Source organism: Pararge aegeria, chromosome 2 (genome assembly GCF_905163445.1).
Source record: "Pararge aegeria chromosome 2, ilParAegt1.1, whole genome shotgun sequence".
Taxonomy (NCBI): Eukaryota; Metazoa; Arthropoda; class Insecta; order Lepidoptera; family Nymphalidae; genus Pararge; species Pararge aegeria.
Window position 1 is genome coordinate 2793432 of NC_053181.1, and position 20697 is coordinate 2814128.

Here is a 20697-nt window from a genome sequence, read left to right on the forward strand (position 1 = left end):
TGTCACCATTCTACCACAGAATAATGAAACGTCGCTAGCGGTGATATCCTTGTGGTTGACATACTCAGATGAATCTTTACGTTTCTGATGCATACCGCTAGTGTGAAACGCATTTCCTTCTTTTCCAGGCACGTATAAGTTAAATACTTAGGCAAGACTGAAAATCGTGCGAGCTTCATTACTTGCAATTCGACACGACTTTTGCCATGCCTTGATATATAAAATAAATAAGATAAGACATCTAAAAAACGTGAATGGTTTTCGAGTATCAAGAGCAACGAAAGCCAGAGAAAGTCAGAGTGAACAACCCAACGCTCTTTTTTGACTGTCATTGAAAGGCAAATTTATGGTGCCTAACGTTAATCGAACAAGTGTCAAAGTCAAGGTCAAATATTTCTTTATTGAAGCAGGCACAATGCACATAGATGGCACTTTTGATGCGTTCACTACATACAAAATATGTGCATGGTAGTGAGTAGTGATGGCGATAACTACATTCGTAAACCTAAAGCTAAAGCTACGAGGGTTTCCAAACGCGCTCTGGTCTAAGAAAAGCCGGATTTTCTATTTTTGAAAATATTTTCGTCAAAGTAAACTCGAATTTTTGTTAAGCTACCAACTGTTTGGGAAGGGTTTAAATGTTTTTTTTTTTATTTAAGCATTTATTTGAACGTGTCAAGCAGAACATGTCGTCACCTGTCGTGATGGTGCTGCATGCTGCGCGGGCGGCACTTGGGGAAGAGGCGCGTGATACGCTCGCCGCCGTCGGAGCCGGGCGTGGAGTCGCCCGCGGCGTCCCGTAGTACGCCCGCGCTCATGTCGCCAGCGCCGACGTCACGCCGCCGCCGCCTCTACCGGCAAAACGCCGCTGGTTTAGCAAAATAGTAACACAAAATGTTTTCCATATTCGAACGAAAACATTTTTCATTTATAGTGCATTATACGTAACATTTTTACACACTTTATATTTGCTTCACCTGTATGTTTGTAACCGACTGATTTGGACTTGATTGTGACACTCTTCAAACGGTTTGATTTCGTTCAAACTTTGTAGATATATCGAGTACCGATGACAACACACTAAGTTGATAAGATTGTTCCCATTTTCTATTTGAAAAATAGGATTTTTGTTAATTTAAATTATTTTCATCCATACCTGATATCGACTAAGAGGTAGAAATTAGTTTGGTTTTTTATACCGTAATTGTGTTTTTTAGTTTTTTTTGAACTATGAATTTATTACTCTGTTACTTTACGCCCAGTTACCGAAACAAGTCAGATGCATGCACAACTTTTTTAAGCATGTTTAAAAAACCATTGCTAACGAAATTTTTAATGAACTTTTGGAGAACTTCCCGTGGTGATTTATATTCAAATTCAAAATTCAAATTTTCTTTATACATTTAGGCCTATCACAACGTTCGCCAACTCGCTCTGGTCTAAGAGAGCCCGCAACAAACTTAGCCGACTTAACTTTTTGTCATTCATTCATTCATTCTAAGCTGCCCAGAATCCGCGAACAAATTAGAAAAATATAATATTAGCTTCCGTTTAAATTAAATTAGGTTAAGCAAGAAATGCTGCTTTATGTAAACACCTAGGTGTCCCAAATAATTAATATCAGTTGGATTGGCATACGAAGGCGAAACAAGTCTAACCTATTGACTTACAACCGTCGGAAATTTAACTTATTTGACAAGTCTTGATACGAGGCTGATAATATATACGATCTCTATGGTTTCCGTGTCTGATGCAACTATATAATTATTACGAAACGATTAGAAAGGATACGAAGGTAATGGCTTTATATTACTTTGTTTTTTAGACTTAAGGGTTTGTTTAATTATTATGGATTTACAGATTAATACATCAACATCGTTTCAATATTTAGATTTCCAGTTCTGGACATAACAGGACATGGGTTGTCCACGCTCCTGGACTGACTGTCCAGAGACCTGTCGTCAGTCCAACTAGCGGGAAATGTACCAACGATGTGTTTACCGGTGCAAGACTTCATTCAAAACCTTAAGACTCCAATAGGCATCGGTCCCTATTACCATTATTTGCATTATTGCATCATCTCTCATAGTAGAGAAGGTTTTTGAGCATAGACTCGCCACGCAACTCCAATACGGATTGGTGGGCTTAACGATAATAATCAAATGTGAATGAAATAAGGTATTTGAGGATGTCGTAACCTAGCTGTACAATTGGGACAGATCTCCTAACTTAACCATAATATTTCGCCAATCTTTTCTATTTTGGGACGTCGCGATGTCAATTACATTTAATAATACTAACTTAGTTACTTACTACTTTTATTGACCACAATTCTTAAAGCAATATACAAATAATTATAAAAATAAAAAATAAAAAACTCCCAACTTTCAATATAGTAATAACGTTATTCCTTGTAGCACAATGGCAATAGCTACCTGCCAAGGAATACTACAACGCAATATACAACTGCGATATAGTTTTTTTATTGCTACTTAAATTCCCGTAATTCAAAATTAGCACTCCACAAGCAAATTCCAGTCCACATTTTATTAGAAACACTGACAATGAAAATTAATTTAGAAAAATAAAAAAAAAATTCACTTAGCAATGCTTGACTCAGGAAATGAGCTTTCACTTGTGTCAGCACTCCCGGAGTACAACCCGTACCCGTTTTTTTTAATATTGAGCATCCCCAATCAAATCGGTTTTCCTACTATACAATGTCCTACTTGTGTTTCATAATTTCATGGAGTTATTTAATTTTTAAAATTGCTATCCAAACCGGTTGCACATAATACGAAACATATTATAAATATAATTTGTGAATCTTGTATTATAAATGTAACATTATGTATTGTGCTTGATAAATTGAATTGAAATGACATTGAGATTCGTCTAGGTCGTCTGGGTCCATTTACGACAGTCAACTAGTTATTTGTATTGATGTAATTGCGAATATTCTACACGGTAAATTATGGATGAAAACTGAAACAAACATAAAAATAAGAACAACAAATAAAACAGGCGTCAGACTGTGTAAAGGCAAACAAGCCTTTTTTTTGTTTAAAAACGCAATTCAGCATTGGCAGGTCGGTTGGGGGCACCGACGCGTGGCACGGACCGGCAGTTCTGCCAAACTATCGGATCGATAGTACATTAGCATTGGGGCTACAATACAATTTTGTTGAGGGTGGAATGTTAAGTGAACTTTCTCCAACTGTTCTATAAGGTTTTTTTGTTAGCTACTTATACAAAGCGTTTGTTTCCAAAAAACCTCTTACACAGAAAGAGAAGGGTATAGGCCATAGTCCACCTAAATGGCCTAATGCGTATTGGTCCGAATGAGCTGGATTTTGGCCGTAGTCCTCGCCGGCCATTTGTGAAAAAAAAAGAAAATCGAACCCCTAGAGCTGATCCTTTCACCAATCTTCAGCAAGCTATTTTTAAATAAGTTTGATGTGTCTATCGTGAGTGTGTCTGTGGCATCGTAGCTCCGGACCGCATAAGCCGTTTGTTTTTAAAAGGTGAAATAGTCTAAAAATGTTCTCAGCTATTTTTGATAAAAACGGTCCAAGATGAATGATGAAACATTTGTTTTTTACCATCCCCTAATATGGACATCAAATAAAAGGCCTTGACTAGTAGAATAATGTAAACTAAATTGAAAGTAGGGATTTTTTTAATTTTAATTATCATCATTTCAACCAATTGACGTCCACTGTTGGGCGTAGGTCTTTTGTAGGGAGTTCTACAATCCACGGTCCTAGGCCGCTTGCCTCCAGGGGCTCCTAGCGACTCGCCTTATATCATCTGTCCACCTCGTTGGGGGCTGACCTACGCTGCGTTTACCAGTGCGGGGTCGCCATTCCAGCACCTTAAGTCCCCAACGTCCATCGGTTCTCCCAGCTATGTGCACGCACGGCTGGTAAATTTTAATTTATATATTAATATTAGTTAAAACACTTAACTCAGCATTGGTAAGTATTTGGGGCATATACCGCGTGGCATGGACTGGCGGTTCAGTCGAACTATTGGATCGATACTAAATTAGCATTGGGGCTAGAACACGCTTTGTTGAGGGCGGAATGCTGAGTGAACTTTCTTTAACTGTTTTATAAGTTGATGTTGTTTTAGGTACTTGTGCAAAGTTCCAACTTTCAAAATAAGAAGAGGTTCGCATCGCATTTTTTTTAATAAGGTTTTTATTTACTGTAGCTTGACTGAGAGAGGTTTTACTGTTTTTTTTTATTCTATAGACTAGTGCTTGGCTGCAACACGAGATGATTAATGATTAAGCAGCCTTTTACAGATGGACTACTGATGAACTGATATTCAGTACGTGATGTGTGCCAAGGATAAAATTGAGTCCCCCCGAAAGTGTATCCGAAGTTTTAACCGTGAGGGTATCATCGTTTTCTTATCATCATCTAAATAACTACTATAAATAATCATCGTTAACAATTTCGACAACTCTTGTATTGTCATCATTATCATTAAAATTATTACAAACTAAAATACAAAATATAGGTTCATGGTAACTAAAATAAGAAATAAACAATTTAGATTCGAAGCTATTTAAATATTTCGTGATTACCGCATCAATTGTACTTATTTATGTCGTTGTGCTAATATCGTGTTATTGGACATAGTAAGATTCAATTCAAATAAACATTTTTATGCAACTCTAATTTGTTTTTGCTTCTGAGTCATTTTCCGTTGTGTCGTAGGCAAAGTATATTGTATACTTTGTATGTTATAATGATTGATATTTATTTTTTTATTTTGGCAACTTCTTCTTGTGTACAACCTAACCCTAAAGTCTAAGTGTGTGTTTTTTTTCTCGGTCTATTTTAGATCGCTTTTTAGCTTTAAGGCCCCCCCATTGTACCTGTGTGTTATATTTAGTGTTTTTTTTGTTTATAATTTCATTCTGTTAGGTGTACAATAAAGTGTATTTTCATTTTATTTTCAAATAGCTGCGTCTCGTAACGGTGTCGCGAATCCAGAGATTTTATCTCATCTAAAAATATGAGTACCGCGCTAAAAGAAGTTTTTACTTCAAAAATAGGTTTAATGTGATCAGTTACACTCCAGTATAATTTAATGGTATAGATACATACATAAATGGCCGCAGAGTCAAAGCCGGGCGCCCGTCCATTTACGAGCTAAATGGACCCCGTAGATTTATGCAGCACATTTTTTCGCGACCGACTACGGCGGGATTGTTGTCGCCAATTTGCTCGGTTAACTACTAGTGGGCATTGCCCACTTTTGTAGCTTTGTTTAATGTTGCCAACTCTTATTTAGTGTGAAAAATGGCGGTAGTTTCTCTTACCGAATATGCTTTTCGGAGCACCGATTTCTTCGTTTTTGACACGCTTTCATTATTCTGACCTATACGGTTCTCAACCAGTGTAGTACATAAAGGGAATGCACTAAGCGTTCAGATAATATTAAATAAAAAAATAACTTAAGGCGACCCTTACGTTCTTATGGCTCTTACTAGAGAAATTCTTCATTTTATATCATCTGCATAACCTGTGCATACCTTCTATGCAAGCACTATTCTCCAGCCTCCAATTAATTGAAAACTAGCGGTTGCCTACGTTCACTGTCCGCGTTTTTCATTGTTTCTAACAAATCCCGTAAGGACCGCTTGTTTTTCTGGAATAGGTATAGAGTAGCCAATGTTGTTCTCCGTACTTTCAACTTCGAGTAATTCTGTGCCAAAAATCAAGTTGATTGGATGCTTAGTTATGGCGTTAAGGAAGGACACTTTCACATTTATAATATAAAGTAAGGATTAAATAATAAATAAATATACTACGACAATACACACATTGCATTGAAAATATAAGTTCCCAAATTTCCCCTGCCGGGAATCAAACCCGGGACCTCCAACTTAAAACCACAGCGCTCATTGCTGTGCCAGGGAGGTCGTCATGATGAGCCCGCCAACCAACATTAAAACTTATACGTAGAAAGGAGCTCTTAATCCTAATGGATAAGTATTAATGTGTAATTATTTGTATGTTTGTAATAATAATACCCACCAATCGGTTTCTCTTGGTTATTCTAACCCCAAGGTTGCTACTTAGCGATAAGGCCGCCTTTCATATCCTACTTTTAAGTTTTCTCTTATTGTATCCATTTTTTTTCTTTTTGTGGTGTACAAATAACAAATAAACAAACAAATATACTACGACATTACACACATCGCCATCTAGCCCTAAAGTAAGCGTAGCTTGTGTTATGGGTACTAAGATAGCTGATGAATATTTCTATGAATAAACACCCAGTCAGTGAAAATCATTCATGTTCATCACACAAACATTTTCCAGTTGTGGGAATCGAACCCACGGCCCCGACTCAGAAAGCAGGTTCGCTGCCCACTGCGCCAATCGGCCGTCAAATAAAGTGTAGAAAAAAACCTACTCTACTACAAGGGATGGGTCATGTGTTTTGGGATATTTATAACACTATTATGAGGACTATTATGATGAAAGTGCCGGTCGCATACAACAATAATTCAACCTGTTTTTACTAGGCTTGAATATCTAATCTCAAGTTATATCTACATAGTAGAATCCTTAAAAAAATGTAAATAGAGATCACCCTATCTTTTTTTTTACATAAAAACAAAAATGTTTGCGATTCATGATTCTAGGAGAAAATATCGATAAACCTCTTTGGGAATTCGGGTACGGAAGACGAAATTGAACGAGTCTTTGACTCAATAAAATTTAAGGGTTGACTGCGTGTTATTAAATGTTATAAATCTTAGAGCGCTCAGCACTTAACAAAGGAAATTGAGCTTTAATGCATAGCTCGTGTTGACTAATTTAGGTTAACGCTCGGTAATTTGGAATGACCGAAATTACTGTATTCTGAAGCGCACTTTGCAAATTAGTGCGTCTCCGGCGCGGGTCAACAGTATGCTATAACATTTATATAAGCCGATTTTATTGTACACAGATCACTATACAAAATTAAATTGGGAAATCATCATATCTACTCATTACTGGCCCACGACAGGGTAAGGTTCTCTTCACAATAGAGGGTGTAAGGCATTAGTCCACCACGCTGGCTCACTGAGGATTGGTGGACTTCACACGCCTTTGAAAACATTATGGAGAACCCCCAGGCATGCAGGTTATGCAGGTGATGTTTTCTTTCACCGCTAAAGCATATCACATGCTTTAGCGGTGCATGCTACGTTTTAATTACTTAAAATACACATAACTTAGAAAAGTTGAAGAAAAAGAGGTGCGTGCTGGGATTCGAACTCGGGCCGAGTGAAGCCGAAGTCCTAACTACTGGACTATCGCCGCTTCATTTCTCACAACTGGATCGAATGTAAAAGTTACCTAAAAGTATCTAATAATAGTTTTTTTTCATCTGAATCGGCGCCATTTTAAAATTCACCAACTTGGATTTTTATGAAATTTTGTTGGTCTTACAGCAATACCAATTTACACAAATTTTATCTTGGAGGCGGCGGCGGAAAATGGAGGCTCAGAAACAAGGTAGCATCGACGAATTTTGGAAAGTCTACTTTTTGCGAACCCCAAGAAAATTGAGATACTTAATATTATTACCGCTTATTACAGTTTATTATTTTTCTTTGCGTTCATATAACTCATGTTATGGAATTATGAAATATCGCATAAATACCCAATACGCTCCATTACTGCGACATAATATTATAGCTGAGCAAATAACTCCCCCGTTACGTCAAAACATATTAATTTACCTACGCACGTGTAAACAAAACTTCGCAAGTCGCTAGACATTTTATTAATTAATTACCTTTCAACGTAGGTATATTTCATACGCGTGTAAAACGTCTTACTTGATCCGGGATTAGGTAAGTCCAAATAATCCTACATTAACAAAGGGAATCGAGAAAGTTCTCTGATGGAGCGAATTCCCGAGTACATAATTTTACCTCCCGATGCGAAATGACGGGTTGTTACTTTGACGTGTTTGTGAGTGTGTGTGTCTGTCTGGTAGTAGCAGCCGAACGGATGAACTTTTGATTTAAATTTGTTTATTTTGTTATAACAATAGAATGATAAATAATATAAATATATAAAAATACTCCGACAATAGACACATCGCAATCTAGCCCCAAAGTAAACGTTAGCTTGTGTTATGGGTATTAAGATGACTGATGAATAATATACATAAATACTTGTAATATACATATAAACACCCAGACACTGAAAAACATTCATGAAATGTGTATTATAAACATTTTCCAGTTGTGCGAATCGAACCCACGGCCTTGAACTTAGAAAGCAGGGTCGCTGCCCACTGCGCCAATCGGCCATCAAAGAATAAATACTATGAACGGAAAGCTCGTTTTACGCCCACTGTGCGTCGCCACGACAGCAACTGGTCTTACAGATGTTCACATCAAAATAGTCAAAGGAATAAAAGTCGACGCCAAGAACGTAATTTTACTTTAATTCCATCCACAGAAGCAAAGTGCCCCGGGGGAAATACTTTTCCGCTGTAATCTAGCGGTATGGATTACGTGAATAAATTATTAATCTATTCGTGGTATGAAATCCACGATGAAAACAATCATCAAAACCATTCCATCCATTGCGTCAAAATGCCTCGAGCGTAGTCACGGGGGGGTTTTAGTGGACCTTCCCAAAATGCCCTTAGCATAAACAACGGGGGGTTCTAGTGGGGATTTTTACGTTTTGGATTTCAGGAAGCTCCGCTATTATATGCAACGGTGGCTGCCTTGATGCTTATAAACAAGCTCAACTAAAACCCTCGCGGTGGCTACCCCTAGACCGCATAAAATACCACTAAAACCCTCTGGGTGGCCCCCTTAGGACAGGTTCGAGAACACATCAGTGGCTTAAAACCATTTATTTCAATTCTAAAACGTCGCATTTGAATTTAAGCATCCATGTCACGCGTTTCTCTTTACCTATTCATTATACTAAACACTAATTCATTTGGGGTTCCAAAGGTTGCCACGTTACATCTATAATCCCAACCTTTGGGCTCCCAATGCCGACCTACAAAGCGACCTTTATATCAATAGACAAAAATATCATGGCATCTTTCACTAACAGCTGTTACACATTATTCAAGTACTTTCCCGGGCCTTATATCTGCTTGGAATAAGGATAAGCAATTTAAGCCCACCCGGCTAATTTTGTTGTGGGCGTTATCTTAGACCAGGGCGCGTTAGGAACCCTTGCAGCTTTAGTTTTAAGTTCACGAATGTTGTTATCGCCATCACTACTCACTATTATGTACACAATTAGTATATAATGAACGCATCAGAAGTGTCACCTACGTGCATATTGACGACCGATTGGCGCATTTGCAGCGACCCTGCTTTCTGAGTGCGAGGCCGTCGGTTCGGTTCCCACTACTGGAAAATGTTTGTGTGATGAGCATGAATGTTTTTCAGGGTCTCGGTGTTTATATGTATATTCAAAGTATTTATTTATATTATTAAAAAAAATATTCATCAGTCATCTTAGCACCCATAACACAAGCTACGCTTACCGTTGGGGCTAGATTTCGATGTGTGTATTGTAGTAGTATATTTATTTATTATTTATTTATATTTGAATAAAGATTTATTTGAATTCAATTTTGACTTAAGAAGTAGATTTTCCAGGGTAAAATTATTTCTGTGCATTTTAATTTAAAAATCCATTCTGCCACTTAAGAATGAAGGCGTAATACTAATAGAAGCTATATTTAAGCTCTATCCCATAAGAACCGTGCATTTATATGAGTAAGAGCATATGTCAAGCATAGAGAAATAAAACTTATCAATTAATCTATGATAATGAAGCCAACCCAACAAAAACCTTTTTGTATTTTTAATATTATTAACATGTCAGTAGGTACAACCTTATCCAACTGCTTCTGGAAAAATGTAAATCGTACTTTATTTCCGGTAGAATAATTTGATTCAGTGAGAATTCCAGTCCAGTTGATTTGTGTGTTTTCAATCTAGCTTGCCCAAACCGACGCGATTGTAATCGTCTAGACGCTAATCGAGGGCATTCCAGTGCATTCGATACTATACTTCAAAGAAAAGTTATTAAAAAAAAAAACGCTGTGAGTGCTGTATGGATTGGCGAGACTTCAGGCCTATTACAATAAACTATAATACTAAAGAATTATTATTCTGAGTATAACAAAACCAAAGACTTCAAATGCATTAATACATTTATATCGCTATATATTATATGTATACCTATAGAGAAAACTTCGTACGTACTATAGAAACAATAAGAGTTAAAAGTCCGTTAGAAATGTCTATGGCTATAACACGTAATACCTATAAAACAGCTCTACGGCCATTATATGCAGCTAAAAGCGTTTTTACTGTAGCTACTTGGGTATAGAATGCACCGGAATGTCGGCCATTAAAGTCACGTTGGATTGGGCTCGTTGCGTTGAAAAATTGCACTATTAATCAACTGGATTTGTTTACCAGATTTAACGCTTGCCGCTAACCCAGTCTCTTCTCAACATGACCATTTCTAATAACAGCCAGATCCAACATGATATCTGCTCATAGTCGAGGACGGATTGTAGGATATTATTATAAAAGGAAAAAAAAACAGATTTAAAACATCAAATAAATGCCCTGACACCCTATTTTAGTTTATACGTTGTTTTTGTATTATATTTAGTTTTGTAATAAACAATTTTATTATTAAAATTCTTAAAATTATTTTATTACAAAAATTACAAAAATTTTATTATTATTAAGGGCTGTTTATATTTATTGTCCTGTAAGAGAGAGAGTTGACAAAAACGTTTTAAACGCTAACATCCAGGTGTACAATGGTTGTAGACCTCTGGTAAAAAATGTACTGTAGCCATTGGCGCAGTGGGCAGCGACCCTGCTTTCTGGGTTTAAGGCCTAGGGTTCGATTCCCACAACTGGAAAAAATTTAGTGTGATGAACATGAATGTTTTTCAGTGTCTCGGTGTTTATATGTTATATTTTAAATATTTATGTATATTATTCATTAAAATATTGACCAGTCCTCTTAGTACCCATAACACAAGCTACGCTTACTTAGGGGCTAGATGGCGATGTGTATATTGTCGTACATTTTCAGTCGTTATGTTAACGATTGTTCTAGTTGGATAGGGTTTGCTACTTAAGGACCTTTGAAGACTAAAAACGATGTAAACGTGGCCATCATTACAAGTCCAGCACTGTAATAAGCATACTGGATCCAGTAAACAGAACAGTGTAAACAAGGAATAACAAAGCTAGGCCTACTCTCTGTTGTAAGCTCTCGGGAATTATTTATTAAAAGGGCTTTGTTTACAGAGCGATAATAGCAAGGCAGTAAATTGATTCTTGACGAGGGAGGGATTCAATAGACCGTAACGTACTTACGCTAAGATATCCTAATGGAAAACGTATAAGTATTTTATACTAGACAAGATTGTAGACGTATGTAAATTGTATCATTTTCGTACCGGAACGCTGAATCGCTTTGCGGCACGTCTTTATCGGTAGGACTAGCGACGGCCGAAGCCTTCTACCAGAACACACCAGAGAAAATTCGGAAAATATTTTAATTATTAATACCAAATTGTGCCTGTAGGGGACCTTCCACTTAAAACCACAGCGTTCACAGTTGCGCCAGGAGGTCATCAAAATATAAGAGAGCTCCACTATTGATGTATGTAAATTGTATTATTTTTTGATACTTTTGTATACTTTACACATAAAAGCAACGAGAACATCAATTCTCCAATGAACTACCAATTGACTTCTTGGAGATGTCTCTTAAAAAGTTCAAAGTTTGTATTAAACGTAAGCTTATAGAAAAGTTCAAAGTTTGTATTAAACGTAAGCCTTTAAACTATAATATATAAAGGACTACTTAATCGATAAAAAAGCTTGGGTGTGAATTATTGGTCTAACCAGGTTGCTCTTTTAATCATTTTAAATGACGTTGTGAGATGATGATAACAAAAAAAAAACACCCGGCTAATTTTGTTGTGGGCTTCTTCTTAGACGCGTTTGAAACCCTCGTACCTTTAGTTTTAAGTTTACGAATGTGGTTATCGCCATCATCTCACTAACGTGTATTTTTTATGTACGCATCAAAAGTGCCACCTATGGCCTACTTGAATAAAGATATTTTTGACTTTGACTTTGAATTTTCCTCATCACAGATCTGAAGAAAAGCCGGTGGGTGCACGGGTAGCTTACCGAAAAATGGTCTCTAGTATATTATTAACCGAAGGCTAATACTCGTACTTTATTAGAAAATGTAAAAATTAGCATAATAATAATTAACCAAAAACGCAAAGTTACAAACGAAAATCATTACATACCGGCGCTTGACCAAAATAAATTCCAGTAAAAGCGAAAAAAGTGTGTTTAAAACGTATGTTTTAGGTAGTAGGTAAAAATGTATGTGAAAGGAAACGTACTCATAAATCAACGGCGGACTATTTATTTTATATATAACCTTGCAATTTATTTACTACCTACTACCTCCAGCTCCGCGCAGTTATAAGGGAAACTCATTATCGGGACGTGACTGAAGTCACCGCAATATCGACGAAGAAGGAAGGTCGCGAGAGCATATTCCGTTTAACATTTTACAACATTTGGCCTCCCCAATATTGTAAAATATTGTATCTCTCATGTTGTAAACCTTTATAATGGTCTTCTAAGATCCACTTTATCTATGTGTTAGCTAAACTTCTATTTACTTAAAGAAATCCGCGGATTTTTAAAGCTCAATTCCGGCACGTTACCCAAGTCTGTCATCGGCAATACTACTGAAGAAGGGTGTACCATAAAATTGCGCTTTGCTACCTCTACAATGGTGTAAATTTTTCTTGGTGACGTCATGATTTAGGGTAATGTTTATAATGTTGTTTTCTTTTAACAGATAACTATAGGAATCATTATTAAATCAATCGGCGTGTTGTCTATGCAACAGCGTAAGACTTAAAACTTTCTGTAAAACTATTCCAAGCTGTGCTTCAAAGTAAGAGCAGTTGTAAAGTAAACTCATTACCGGCACGTGACCGAAGCCAGACACCGGCAATATCGTCAAAAAAGGACGCGCGAGAAGATTGCGTTTCGCTCCCTCATGATATTAAACTTTCTTATTGTGTTCATGACTTGTTTGTAATAATTATTTATTCGATGTTCTTTTTGCATCAGTTTATTTTCACCCGTTAATAACAAGATTTACTATGAAAACAATACTGCAACAAAACTTACTTAAAGTTATCCAGCTTACTTCATTAGTAAACGTTGAAATTTACTTTATTCGGTAGCTAAAATACTTTTTAGTGAAATTTGTACAGATACGCATAACAAAGAAAACTCATTACCAGCATGTAACCGAAGCCAGACACCGGCAATATCGCCGAAAAAGGTCGAGAATATTGCGTTTTGCGTCACGATGTTGTTAAACTTTCTGATTGTTCTCATAAAACCAGACTGATTAATGGATATTACATCATAACTTCTATAACAAATTCTTTATTTAAGATGGCTTTAAGATAATTTTAAGAAATAACGAGGATATTGCAATTCAAATAGAATCTTGTACTAAGGCTACAGATATTGCTACAGGCTATAAGGCTACAGAATGCCCCCGGCATTCACCTAAAACCGAACTCTGCCATCCCACGAAGCAATCCGACGCCTTACGTTAACCACTAGTCTATCGCTGCTTCAATATTTTTCATTATGAACTTTAAAAACATCGGTTTCTGGATATATGATTATGAAACTTAACAAGAAAAGCGGTTACAAAACTTTGGTCCCCCTTCAAAGAGGATCGGTCGTAAAGGCACCCAACTCGGGCACGTGTGCGCCGGCAGTACCCCAGACACGAGGCGGGTGAATATAACAACATTAGCCTTTACGACGTAACGTACACAGTTTTGTTTAACTTAGTATATTATACGGAACGTTTTGTGCGGACTAGGGCCCTGATTTTATCGTTTGCATTCCAATCGTGGCACACTTAATTATAATAGAAGTTTGTGACATAAAAATTAACAGTCCATGAGGTGTTAAATGAAGTCAGGCAACCGTAGGCCTGGTCAGGGGCGAATATCCTGGTTATAAATCTATGCCAGTGGTTTAATATAAGAACAAGGTCACTTTTTAGAGCAACTGTTAATAAAGTTCAGCTAGACCTAATGGTTGCCAGCCTCTGATAGGAGTGAGGATGGCACTAGACAAAGGAGAAGAAGAGGTGTCAAAATTTATGTCACAAATTAATTTTGTCAGTTAACATTTAAATGCCATAGATTAGACGTCCAGACTACTAACTGGTGTAATTGCAATGGGATACACAGGCAACACTGATCTCATAGGTCCGGCCATATCAAATTCATAACAGCATTGTTTATTATGTTTGTTTGATTCGAATGGTCGAAATTGATACACAATGAAAATTTGTTTAATTTGCTATATTCCACGAAAAGCAGGAGATTCTGGACGGCGTAATTTATAATTTATTTAATATTTGCACTCCACGCAAAGCCAATGTACTCTCTACGCATTTTTCGCTCCGACAATGGAGCATCATCAGAAAATATTGACTTAACAATAAATAAGTGCCATAACAACTATTCATTGCATATCATGGAATTCTGCAATGTAACGCCTGCTTCTATCCAAAGTTGATACACTATACAATTGTTTCGTGCATTATAATTTTAGATATATGATAATATATATGAACCTTTACAGTTCATAATATAGCCCACGGAGTTTACATTCTAAGTCTATTGTCTAGTGGTGTAACCGATCCGCATAGGTGTGCGTCTCTTGTCAGGTTAAATTGGCAGTAAGGTTTTTTTCATTCCACTACAAGTTAGCCATTGACTTGCCCTTGACAAGTCGCGAGGGACTGCTGGTATCTATATGATTTTTGATTTAGTTATAGCACAGCCATGAAGCGCCAGCCCTACGTATTTGCTGGTGTAATGCGTTGCGTAAGCGTACAAGCGGATCTCCCGTGAATGCGGTAAACGACTAGACTATTCCCACGATTGCTTTTCCAACTTCAGAATAATCCTCTCGTATTAGAAAGTAAGTTTTTAATCGCAATTTTAAATTATTAAATTCATTTAAGTAACCAGACGTATACACTTCTCTAAAAGATTATTCTTTGAGTCCTCCACTCTTCCGCAACTATTAAAAAAAAAAGAAAAACGTACCTAACTAGAATTATTATAAGCATTTTACGTTATAAAATAAAATAAAAGAATAAATATACTACGACAATACACACATCGCCATCTAGCCCCAAAGTAAGCGTAGCTTGTGTTATAGGTACTAAGATGACTGATGAATAATTTTTAATAATTGATATACATAAATACTTATAATATACACATAAACACCCAGACACTGAAAAACAGTCATGTTCATCAGAAAGAAAGAAAGAAGACTTTATTTGGATATACACACACTAGAATTAAAATACAACTTTATAGTCTACACAACAATTATAGGAACGGTTTATTATCCCAAAATGGTTTTCACTCAGCATGTTTGCAGTGCCTGTTAAAGACACAGCGCTGATCTTCCGTGAAGCCAGACGTGACGTTTGGACGATAGGCACCGACAGAGCGACGCTTAAGAACTATGGATATGCTATAAAATAATATTTATAGCATATCCATAGTTATAGAAAAATGGGTAATAATAGATAAAAATAATATAAAAGATTTGTAGCACACAAACATTTTCCAGTTGTGGGAATCGAACCCACGGCCTTAGACTCAGAAAGCAGGGTCGCTGCACACTGCGCCAATCGGCCGTCTATTATTATGTTTACAACAAGTAACAGTGGCAACAAAACTTGGGGTCCCCCAACTCGAACAACGTGCGACCGTAAAGTCACTCGGCCGGGCACGTGTCCGTCCACGGGAACACCCCGCACGAGGCTGGCGAATATAATAACATCATCCTTTACGACGTAACGCAGGTACGCCATTTAGTTAATGATGTATATACCAACCGTTTTAGAGATGACCTTTTTTCGTTTTTTTTCAATGTTTAGCGCTTCACTGATGTCACACCTAATGAAGCGCGGTTGCGTAGAAGATGCGCATATAACGCAGAACCCATATATATTTTTCATACAACCATACTTACCATACATCCTCATAAACTTTCCCGTACACATTTGTACCTACCTTTGTTCATGTAAGTTTATTTTATTTTTTGAAGTTATACTTCTTTTGGCGCGTTAGGGAAAAATGGTGAGAGTAAATATTAACGAAGCGCGCGCACACCGTCACAAAAACCCGACACCATGAAGTTAGCTACAGTCAACATTTTAGTTTTTCTAAAAAAGGTTTGACAGTTGACCTTCAATAATTCAAACAATACCTTTTTTCTATTGTTACTATTTTTTCTACAAACGTAGAATAAGGCCAAAGGTAAAATTTTTGAAAAGATTTTTATCTTGTTACGCCAAAGAAGTAAAACTTCTAACGCGTGTACATAAGTACACACACGTTTTTTTTTACTTTATGCACCATCGACTTTTAACTTTTATGTCGGCCTCGCACGCTCGGCTTGCCTTTACAAGATCACATTTAGTAATAAGGCCGCCTTTGCACCCTAACACTAAGAAGTTACTATTACTGTTTGCTTTGTGTTTTTCCTTTAATTATTTCACGTTAATAATATTATTAAGATGACGCAGAATTCGACGATATAAGAATTAATTGAATCCTGCCAACTTAGCTGCTCGTAGTCGATCAAAATTGTTATGACATTAATTAACCAGGCAGGTAACTGCTACGATGAATTTTTTAACACGAGCTAAAATGGCGGTGCGGATTTATTCGCATGTTAATTTAATTTGTATTTTAATTAATTCGAAGTGCACGGAAATGTTGAAAGTTTCCAATCACTTTTAATGATAAGGCCGCTTTTGCACCCTAGCACTAAGTACTATTATTGTTTTCCTTGTATTTTTCCTATTGTGTTAAATAAATAATTAAAAAATAAAAATAGTTTTTTTCGGTAAGAAACAATGTGGTATCAATATATCGCTGAACCCTTTAAAGCTTAGTGTTACAACCCCTGTGTCAGAAGACTCCGCTCCGCTGTGTTGTGTTGAAATAAAGTTTTTCTATTCTATTCTTTATGTCATCAATTCATCAATAATTTAGAATTCGAAAGGAAACAACACATCCAAAATTTATTTATTACAAAAACGTCTAATATTAGCACATTTGTCATTACGTAACCACAGAACTAAGAAAATTCAAAACCCACATTTAACAATTATTGCATGCAGTGCATTGTGTCGATCAACTCACTTGACTCCCGCGGAATTATGCTAGCTCAAACTTTTCCATTTTCCCCATTTTAAGGTATACTTTTAAAACCGCCTATTCGAGAAACACTACTATAGTGGAGTGGTTTTTATGCTTCAATATTAGACGTGTGCAAGGTTTCTGTATGTTCTTATTTCTGTTCGCGTAACTATAATAAAAGTATGCATTAAGAATACGGGCATTAGTGGAAGATTTCATGTCAACCAAAAAAAAACCTATAGTAAAAAAAAACCCCAGGCCCTTATAAGAGATTGAGGAGTTTTTAAATTATCCCGAATTCCTGGGACAAAGGACCATCTACGATCAAAGTCCCGGTGCCATGGTTGATTTATCTAAAAGAAAGAAGAAGATGAGTTTTAGGCGTTAGCGGTTTTTCCACTCTCCCGACAAATATTTTCATAAAGTTTCTCTCTCACTTTTGTTTTTCATGAGATGGGAAAAAACACAAGAGAGAGCCACTAAGATGAATTAAAGCATTGTTTTAAAACGAAGCGGCAAATTTAGTCGTTCAAAACTTTGTAAGTAGAAACTTCTGCTAATTTTTTGTTGTGAAACTTTTTTTTTTCCTCTAATTGTGAAGTTCCAAGAAAATAATGTAGCTTGATAAACGAGGCGAGATACTTTTTGAAAAAGTTCAACTAAGTAAATGAACTTTTTATTACAAGTTCTTTTAGAAAAATTACGGCTTTAATGCCCAGTGAACACGATCCAACCACAATCATGTCGTAAAAGTTGAGAAACTTTTAGTAAGGTGCTACTTTGTTTTAAGGCATATTCATTTCAGATTAAAAGAGTGCGTCCGCGAGTCAGTTCTGCACGGCTAGCATGGACAATATATCCCCGGGGAAAGGTTAAAAATTTATCTTCCCCCACAGCTTTATCAAATCTCATAGTACTGGCGCACAAATGGAAAGAATATCCAAATAATATATGTGTAATAATAACTTTTTTTTTTGTAACATACTTTATGCACCATCAACTCTCCACTTTTTTATCGGCTTCGTACGCTCAGGTTGCCTTTAAAAGATCACTTTTAATGATAAGGCCGCCTTAACTGGGGTAAATTTCTCCTATTCCATGTTCCCGTGCTTTAGCAGGTGGACACGTTAATTATATCCGTTGTAATTGGGGGATATTATTTTTATCTCCTGCCCGTGCTAGCCCTAATGATGTGATATTGCTTTATTAATGATTTTTTAACGTAACTGTGCGGATTTGTCGGTCCGTCCATCTGCCCGATTTATATTTTTTAAGAAAGCTAAATCGCTTGGCGGCATATCTTTGCCGGGTGGTACCTAGCCACGACTGAAGCTCCTACCAAATCAGAGAAAATTCAGAAATTATAAATTCCAACTAGACTGAACCTGGGACCTCCACTTATAAGACCGCAGCGCTGATGACTGCGCCAGGGAGGTTACTTGGGATACCCATCCGGCTTCCATATTTCCCAAAAACCCTTTAAGCCAATATTTATGTAAAGGATTGATCATCTTCATCGACCCATTACCAGCCCGACCGTAAATGCGTTCTCGGTTTAAGGCCATCCACCACGCAAGCCCAATGTGGATTGGTGGACTCCAAAATGAGAAGGAAAGGGGATTGGAACTTGGCTCCCGAAAGTGAAGCCGAAGTACTTTGCATTGATAATATATCTTGGCAAATAAGCTCAACTTTTCTGAATCTTCAAATCATAACCGTTAAGATTATTGCAACTTCAGTTGCATCTCTACCTACTGTTATTTTTTGTCTAAGCCTATTTTCGCGCTTTTTATTAGCTTGCCCGTATGTATGTTTGTAACCGACTCCCTTTGGATATGATTTTGCCTTTCTTCAAACGGTCTGATTTCGTTAAAACTTTGTAGAAACTCGTATATCAAGGACAGATAGCAATACACTCATTTTAAAGGATTATTCCATTTTTGCACATAAAGATTTTCGTTAATTTATAAAACTTTCGTCTATAGTCAATAGGGCAGGAATTAAGTTAATTTTAATCTCCAACCATTATCTTTAGCCGATTTCTCTAATATTAACAAATTTGAAAGTGAATAGGTTACCAAATAAATTTGCGCTAATAAAAATATAACTAAAAAAAACACGGTTTTATAAATAAACTAAAGCTAAAAGGTAGAAATTAGTTTGGTTTTTATACCAAGCCAGTTTTTTAGTTTTTTTGAACGATTAATTTATTTTTGGACACTCCTTGGAGAACACACACCTGTACTTGCAAATTTATATTCTAATTTGTTACGTAAAACTACATGTTCAAGGAATACAGAGTTTCTCACTTTGAACTTGTTTAAAGTGTAATAACGAGCGATATGCAAATTCCGTAATTACACCGCCATCCAGGACGAAATTATTACAATTTATTTGCCACGGTTCGTTTGGTAGGTTTGATTAAAAAATATTGCGTAGCATAGCTGCACAAATTAAAAACGCAAAATATATATTTATTATGGAAGGAGCAATGCATTAATTATTATTTGCAAAGCGAAAAACATGCATTCGAATGTTAGGACATCGGTTTCACTTTCAGGACGCCGAGTTCGAATCTGAGCACGCACCTCTAACTTTTCTAAGCTATATGCGTTTTAAGCAAACAAAATATCACTTCCTTCAACGGTGAAGGAAAAAATCGGTGTGTTGAGTTTTATCAATCCGCATTGGGCCAACATGGTGAATAACGGACCTACCCCTTCCCCCTTCCCTTCCCCTTTATTAATATACTATTTAGGATCACGATGCTCTTGGATTTAATACGCGAATCAAGCCTAAATACGATACTAGTAATATTTTGACTATAGTATTTTGGCTCAAACAGGTTCATGGTAGTCAGCTATTTGAGCTTTCTATCGATAAGGCCGCCCATTGTTAAACCCTTTATTGCAATGTGTCTTTTTAATGCCATTATTGTATGTATTTATTGCTGTTCAATAAAGAACACTTTCTTTATTTTCGTTCTTTCTTTCTGGAGTTTGTCTAGAAATTCTCAAAATTCTCAGCCTGTGTCGCGAGATTGGCTTTGGCACACAGAGCACGTTAAGCCGTCGGTCCCGGTTATTATAAGTCTTATCATCGTAATCAAATCAACTGATAGACGTCCACTGCAGCTGGACATAGATCTTTTGTAGGGAGTTCCAAATTCCACGGTTTTGTGCCGCTTGGATCAAGCGGCTACCTGCGACGCGCTTAATGTCCTCTGTCCACCTCGTTGATGGTCGACCAACACTGCGCTTACCATTGCGGGGCTATCATTCAAGCACCTTGGGACCCCAACGTCCATCCTTTCTCCGAACTTTGTGCTTGGCTTTTTGCCACTTCAGCCTCACGACTATT

At 36.8% G+C, this 20697-nt stretch overlaps 1 protein-coding gene across 10 annotated transcripts in view; it reads right to left on the reverse strand.

The window, feature by feature from the left end:
* LOC120627767 overlaps positions 1 to 20697 on the reverse strand; it is a 236230-nt gene that overhangs the window by 45777 nt on the left and 169756 nt on the right. For 9 of the 10 annotated variants that reach the window (XM_039895832.1, XM_039895867.1, XM_039895823.1 and 6 more), the window contains one exon: positions 697 to 849. The exons of the other annotated variant lie outside the window; for it this stretch is intronic. In XM_039895832.1, coding sequence (XP_039751766.1) covers positions 697 to 818 — 122 coding nt within the window. In that variant the 5' untranslated portion in view covers positions 819 to 849. The remainder of the gene's footprint in view (positions 1 to 696; positions 850 to 20697) is intronic. 10 annotated transcript variants of the gene reach the window in all.